General features: G+C 38.3%; 1 protein-coding gene across 1 annotated transcript in view; it reads left to right on the forward strand.

The window, feature by feature from the left end:
* Nucleotides 1-7,364, forward strand: part of LOC106868248 (arginine/serine-rich protein PNISR) — a 39,572-nt gene that overhangs the window by 10,776 nt on the left and 21,432 nt on the right. Inside the window, exons 2-5 of the mRNA XM_014913418.2 lie at nucleotides 2,431-2,526; nucleotides 3,260-3,700; nucleotides 5,300-5,490; nucleotides 6,301-6,450. Coding sequence (XP_014768904.1) covers nucleotides 2,457-2,526; nucleotides 3,260-3,700; nucleotides 5,300-5,490; nucleotides 6,301-6,450 — 852 coding nt within the window. The 5' untranslated portion in view covers nucleotides 2,431-2,456. The remainder of the gene's footprint in view (nucleotides 1-2,430; nucleotides 2,527-3,259; nucleotides 3,701-5,299; nucleotides 5,491-6,300; nucleotides 6,451-7,364) is intronic.

The raw sequence follows: 7,364 nt of genomic DNA on the forward strand, positions 1-7,364 counted from the left end.
TAGTGGCATGTAAAAAGCACCCACTACACTCTTGAATTACATTAAGCAGTAATCTCTAACAGCATGGGATCTATGAGAAAGGATACAAGCATTGCCTCACTTATTTGCACAAAGAGATATAACCATAACATACTCTTACTCTTTTACTTGTTTCAGTCATTTGACTGTGGCCATGCTGGAGCACCGCCTTTAGTCGAGCAAATCAACCCCAGGACTTATTCGTTGTAAGACTAGTACTTATTCTATCGGTCTCTCTTGCTGAACCACTAAGTGACAGGGACGTAAACACACCAGCATCGGTTGTCAAGCGATGTTGGGGGGACAAACATATACACACACATACATATACGATGTTCTTCTTCCGGTTTCCGTCTACCAAATTCACTCACAAGGCTTTGGTCAGCCTGAGGTGCCACACAGTGGGACTGAACCTGGGACCATGTGGTTGGTAAGCAAGCTACTTACCACACAGCCACATTCTATCTGATGCTCTACTGATTCTACCAGTTCACTACCATATGTGGTTTTAACTCACTACTGTAGCTTTATTGGTTAATCTTTTGAGATTTCTCTGCCACCAGATTTTTCTATTCATCACAGTGCAGTGATGTAGTTATTGATTTCTTTGTTTGGCTCACAGACAGAAATTTGGAAGGCAGATGTGTAATCAGTTGGTGGAATGGTTGACTGGGACTTCATTTTATCAATGCCGGAGTAATTAAAAGACAATGTGTCCCCAGTATGTTTTGAGCCAGTAAATAGCATCAACAACATTTTATGTCTGTCTCTCATGCCTGTATGGGTTGGATGGTTTGATAAGATCTGGCTGGATGCCCTTCCTAATGCCAACCACTTTACAGTGTGTACTGGGTGCTATTATACCTTACAGAATTTTTTAAAATCTAGGAAATGAAAAAGCACCTTCCTTAAGTGGTAGTGAGGTGGTGGTTTTATGCCAGGTTTTGAAGGGGGTTCAGGTATGATAGCAGGACAAGCACGGGTGTCTTGCTATAGAGAAGATACATGGCTACCCAGCATTATATAAGGGTGGGTGAGAGTAGCTTATAATGCAGATGAATTCAAGCAACCATCAAAGCCAAACGAAAATGGAAAATAGTTGTTAAAATGATGAAAGTGAATATGTTGTTAAGGCATTTATTTGTCTCTCATTTCTGCCAACTTAGCAGAGTCTGAGTGGTGTAAATATATTGTCCTGCATAAGAGAGGAGGTGATAGTAGAATTAAGAGAATATTTGTGAAGAGTTTAATTATCTTTAATTGAATTCCTTTCTGAGTTCAAATTGTATTGGGAGTTAAATTTATCTTTCATCCTTCTGAGATCAATAATATTATGAGAATCAATATATTGAAAGGTGATTGAATTGATTCTCCTCCTTTCTAAAAATTTCTGGTGCCACCAAATTGAAGAAATCAATATCGTTCAATATTTCTTGTATGTCCACATCATTCACTGTCATGTTTATTGTTGTTTAGCCTAAGGTCAGCCTTGTCTTAAGCAGATGTTCCAACAGTGACCATCCTGACTATTTAGAGTCCTCTAATGTTTCCTCTTTTCTAAGAAGACCTGGAGTTTTAAGAAAGATTTATCTACCGTTTCTAGCATGTTCAGCAACCATATGGAATCTTTCTTGTTGGTTGGTATTAACATGTATTTGTCTAATATTTTTGTTATTTTTGACTATTTTGATAGACATAGGAGGGGCTGTGTGGTAAGTAGCTTGCTTACGAACCACATGGTTCCAAGTTCAGTCCCACTGCATGGCACTTTGGGCAAGTGTCTTCTACTATAGCATCAGGCCAACCAAAGCCTTGTGAGTGGATTTGGTACACAGAAACTGAAAGAAGCCCATCTTGTGTGTATATGTGTATATATATATATGTGTGTGTGTTTGTCTGATTGTTCTCATCCACCACTTGACAACTGGTGTTGGTGTGTTTACATCCCCATAACTTAGCAGTTTGGCAAAAAAGAATGATAGAATAAGTACCAGGCTTTAAAAAAATAAGTACTGGGGTCAATACATCCAGCTTAAAATTCTTCAAGGTGGTGCCACAGTATGCTCGCAGTCTAATGACTGAAAGAAGTAATAAAGAAAGCACACACACACGTGTGCTCGCTCTAGTTGGCTTGAATGACAAAATACAGATTCCATTCATACTTCACAGAGTTGTGTGGTTAGCAATATGAATGATATAACATTTATAGAAAACAATTATGTTATTAAAAAATGTCCTCTCGGGCATTCAGTTATAAAAAATAATGAGTATAAAACAAAAAATAGAACATACAAGAACAATTTGTTTGGTGGTGGTGGTGGTGGGGGAGGTTGGTAGTGAGACAGAATAAACCATTTCAGTAATATAAAAGTAATATTTATTTTTATGTTTTTTTTTTTCCTATGTTTTCAGATCAGTTTTGTATATTTAATGAAAAGATGTGGGCTAACCATTGGGGTTCTTGGCCATTACAGCAAGCAGCTTATCAGAATGTCCCGAGTGAACAAGGCAAGTAAAACAGACTCCACTTTTTTTCCTTTTCTTTTTTTTTTTTTTTTTTTTTTTTTTGCATTGTTCTCAAAATTTTTTTTTCAATCAGGAGAGTCTTCAGAATCAGTGTTTATCTTCAGTTTTGATAGCTTTAGCAGAGTTCCAGTTCCTTCTAAATATGGTATTGACCCCGCTAACTGGCTGGCTTTTTCTGTTCAGAGATTTGAAATTTACAATGGAGTCTGATGAATCACTCTTCAGTTTTATGGTGCTACCACTGCATTCTGTATTCATTCTATCATCCGTTGTAGGCCAGTGGTTCTCGACCCCTTCTCTTCCTATTTTACTTGGATGGGCATTTGTTTAAATATTCCTATATCATCATCATCATCTGGCACCCATGTTCCATGCTGGCTGTGGTTGGAAAGCTCAACAGGACTCAATAGGTCCAAGGACTGAATTGTGCTCCAATATCTACTTTGGCATGTCTTCTATGGCCAAGCAGGCCCTTCCTAATGTGGGTCATTTTACTAGTGAGGTCGCCATGCAGCTGGCAAGAGTGGGGTAACAGTAGAGAGGGAGGGGGGGCTTTATGCTAGGAGATGAGGGCTAAAGTATAAGAGAAGGAGATAGAAGAGAACAGGTTTCTTGTTGTAAGGGAGCTATATTGTTACTCATCATCATCATCATCATCATTGTTATTGTCTTGTAAATGACCATTTCTTTTGTTTTTCTTTTTTTTTCCTTATAGTTGACTGGGCTGAATTGGCCAAACAATGGATTGCCCAACGCGAGGCAATGTCATCAGGGGCTGCTGCTGTTCAAGCAAATGAAGATACATCACAGGCACCTCCCCCTCCACCGCTGCAACAACAGACCCCATCACAGCAGCAGCAGCAGCAGCCCCCGCCAGCGCCACAATGCCAGCCACCTTTGCCAATGCATCAGATTTCTCAGACCCCTCCACCTCAGAGCACAGCTCCACCACCACCGCCACCACCCCTGTTTCCACCTCTTCCCCCTGATGGTAAAAGTTCCGATGTTGAAACAACAGGCCCCCCACCTCAAATGATATTGGAACATGTCCCTCCACCTCCCCCACCTCATACGCATGCCACCCAACCAAGTGGCAATGAAAACCAGAACGAAATGGATATCTCGGATGGAGAGAATGACACTAATCGGGACTCAGGTAGGCACAGTTTGTGTTTTTGTGTCTCCAGAGCAATTCTGGAAGAATCTTTGAGATATTTTGTAAACTAACTGAATGAATAGAATTAGATGGGAACTAAATAAAGAAATAACATTAGGAAGAAAAAAAAACAGGCAAAATGGGGGGGAGATACATGGCTACTTCTTGTTATATAAGGGAGGATAGGAGTATCTAGGAAGCAGGAGATAAAGTTGGTTGGGATGTGTTGCTAGAGGAAGGTGAGGATAAGAAAAAATTTGGACAGCGGCTCAGTGGGGGAAAGGAGGTGTGTGGGGTGGAGAGCAATTTAATAACACACAAAGCTGTAAAATTTATTTATGAGATGTTAAAATTTATGTCACTGCAGTTGCAGTGGAACTGTCTGAGCAGTTGTGTGATGAAGATTTTGACATCTCATAAATTTAATTCAAAGTGAATTTAAACAGCATGGTGTGTTTTAATGGATTTTTCCATGATGTAGTTACTTCAGTTTTAACACAAGGTCTTCAATCAAATCATTCGGTAGACAAGTACATCTTTGAAATATATGAATCAGAATTAGATTTAGAGTAAAGGACTTCATTTTCCTACTCATTAACATCTAATTAATTTTCATGTTTGCACGAACGAGATGATTTTATTGTAGGAGAAATTATTTTTACAGCTGGAAGTTCTTTTCACTGACCATTCAACTGTAAAACAGAGGCGGAGTCTGTTTTGGGACAAACTAAATTCGATACTTTGCTCAAGGATGCAGAATAGTTGCTGTAGTAAGTGTTGAATTTAGGACCTTGTCATTAAGGTTCTAGGGTTATTGTTCTTCATAGAGACACACAATACACTTTGGTATATTAAAGGAATTGAAATCTACTTGAATGTCTTGAAGTTGTAGGTTAAAGTAATGTGATGGATCACAGCTTATATTCTCATCAAAGTAGCTCTAAATAGTTGTCCTAAGGAGCAGTGAGGCATTTTGTGCGGGGTACTACTGTATTACTGAGATTAAAAGCTTGGTTAGATTTCTAATGCTGAAGTCGAAATTGTTTCATGGTCCTGAGAGAGAAAACTCTTTATTGAATCTTCTCTGGAGAAGAGCTACTCAGAGTTTATCCAACAACTCAGTGTATTATAGAACATTATCATATAGATCATCATATTATCATCATTTAACATCTGCTTTCCATTTTGGCATGGATTGGACAGTTTGACAGGGGCTGACAAGCCAGAGAGAGCTACATCAGGCTCCAGTTGTCTGTGCCATGTAAAAAGTAGTTTGCAAGACAAAGACTGCTCAGCTGAGAGAGAGGAAAATGAGGGATGTAGCTGTGAGCAAGGTGAGAGGTTAGAGTGTAACAGGGGGACAGAGATAGTTGCCTTACTATAGAGGGGGTACTTGGCTACCCTGGAGAGGAAGGGGAGAAAGAATTAGAGAAGGGAACATGTGAAATGTATATACCTAAGCATAAACCTATAGAATTTCTTTCTTAAATGAATGGAACTGAAAATGATATTCAGTACGTTTGTATGAGACTCTGTTGTAATGTTGCAGGTAATATAAATGCAATTGTTTTTTGTTTGTTTTATTTTGAAATCCTGAAGTCTACAAAGGCCCAGCTTCAATGCCTAGCCAACCGATGCCGGGCAACCTTCCTTTATTAAACCAGCCTCCCCCAAACCAACCAATCCCTGGAGACTGGAATTGGAATATGACTAACTGGAATGTCCCTGGCCATCAAGGCTCAGGACCACCACAGTGGGGCATGCAGCATCACCCGGTCTCTGATCATAAGGTAGCTGAAATTCTCTCTCTCGCTCTCTCTCGCTCTCATATATATATATGTGTGTGTGTGTGTGTGTTATATATGCTATTGACTGTTATGAACATTTAAACTTGTCAACATCGAAATTTTTGAACATGTTTTTCTAATTCATAATTCTAAATTTGTCTGTTATGAACATTTAATTTTGTCAACATTGAAACTTTTAAAGATGTTTTTCTAATTCATAATTCTGAATTTTTACCATTGATAAACAAAAAAATAATGTTGAACTAGTTTGATATACATGTAAATATTTATTTTAAACAATTACAAGTTTTTCAAATTTAGGTGCATTTTCAACAACAAATTTGCCTGTACAGTTCTCTTTAAGAGATGAGGAATTATGTACATTATTTACATTTGACGGATGTCCTCATCTCGTTTGTTGTTGACACAATGTTTCAGCTGAGATACTCTCCAGCCGTCATCAGGTGTCTTGGGGAAATTTCCTTAGGAATGAGAACCCAGGTTCAAAATTACCCCAAGTCACTTGATGAAGGCTGGAGAGTATATCAGCCGAAACGTTGTGTTAACAACAAACAGGATGAGGACAAATATCCGTCAAATAATGTAAATTTGCCTATATATATTTGTGTGTGTTTATTTCTTCAATGACTTTGTTGATGTTTTGTATGAATGCAAGATTGAAACAACATTTGGGAATTGTTTAAAAGGAAATTTTCAATTTCGTCCGATTTTTAATGAAATTTAGTTTTTAAGATTTGAAAAATTTATTTAGTTTAAAATTTTCTTTTTTGACTTTCATTTAATTTCGTTCAGGATAATCAATCTTACAATTACGTTCATGGCAACAACAACTTTCAACAAAATTTTGAATATCATCACCATAGCAACGAACAGTTTCGGTACCAGCAAGTGAGTTTGCCTAGACATGAACGCATCCCCAGTCACAGACATCATGTCAATAGTGTAAGTACATTTTCCATTTAGGTTCTGATGATTGTCTGAAGGATTTCCAGACTGAGGTTATTTATGTTTTTCCATTCTATGTGTTTCTATGCTGCTGCCAACGTTTTCCCCTTTGTTCCAATCCTTTTGTATGAGAATAGTAAGACTATGAAAGATCTTTTATGGGGTTTTGAAATATGAATACAAGGTGCAGGCATGGTGGTGTGGTAAGAAGTTAGCTTCCCAGCCACACAGTTTTGGGTTCACTCCCACTGCATAACACCTTGGGTAAGTGTATTCTATTATAGCTTCATACCAGCCAAGTGGATTTGGTAGAAGGAAACTGAAAGAAGCCTCTCTCTCTCTCTCTCTATATATATATATATATATATATATAAACCAAATAGTGAGGGATTATCAATCCAGGCAAAATACTTAATAAGCTCTCTGTTGGCACATCAGGCTAACAATATTACTTAGATAATGAAGAACTCCAGGTAATCTTGTGGTAGGGACCCTAAAGGAGTATCTAATGACCATTATTTTTAACTTGTTTCTTATATACAGGCTGAACCAAAAGTAGGCGGACAGTAGGTTGAATAGGGTTTGTGTTAGGGTTATAGTCTAACTTGCGTTGATAACATTTTCAGTGTTTTTGTATTGTATTATTGTATGCAATAAAATTTAATTGTATATGTAATAATTGTTTATCAAAATTTAATTGTCATCATCATCATCATCATCATCGTTTAACGTCCGCTTTCCATGCTAGCACGGGTTGGACGATTTGACTGAGGACTGGTGAAACCGGATGGCAACACCAGGCTCCAGTCTGATTTGGCAGAGTTTCTACAGCTGGATGCCCTTCCTAACGCCAACCACTCAGAGAGTGTAGTGGGTGCTTTTACGTGTCACCCGCACGAAAACGGCCACGC

This window comes from Octopus bimaculoides, chromosome 8 (genome assembly GCF_001194135.2).
Source record: "Octopus bimaculoides isolate UCB-OBI-ISO-001 chromosome 8, ASM119413v2, whole genome shotgun sequence".
NCBI classification, from domain to species: Eukaryota; Metazoa; Mollusca; class Cephalopoda; order Octopoda; family Octopodidae; genus Octopus; species Octopus bimaculoides.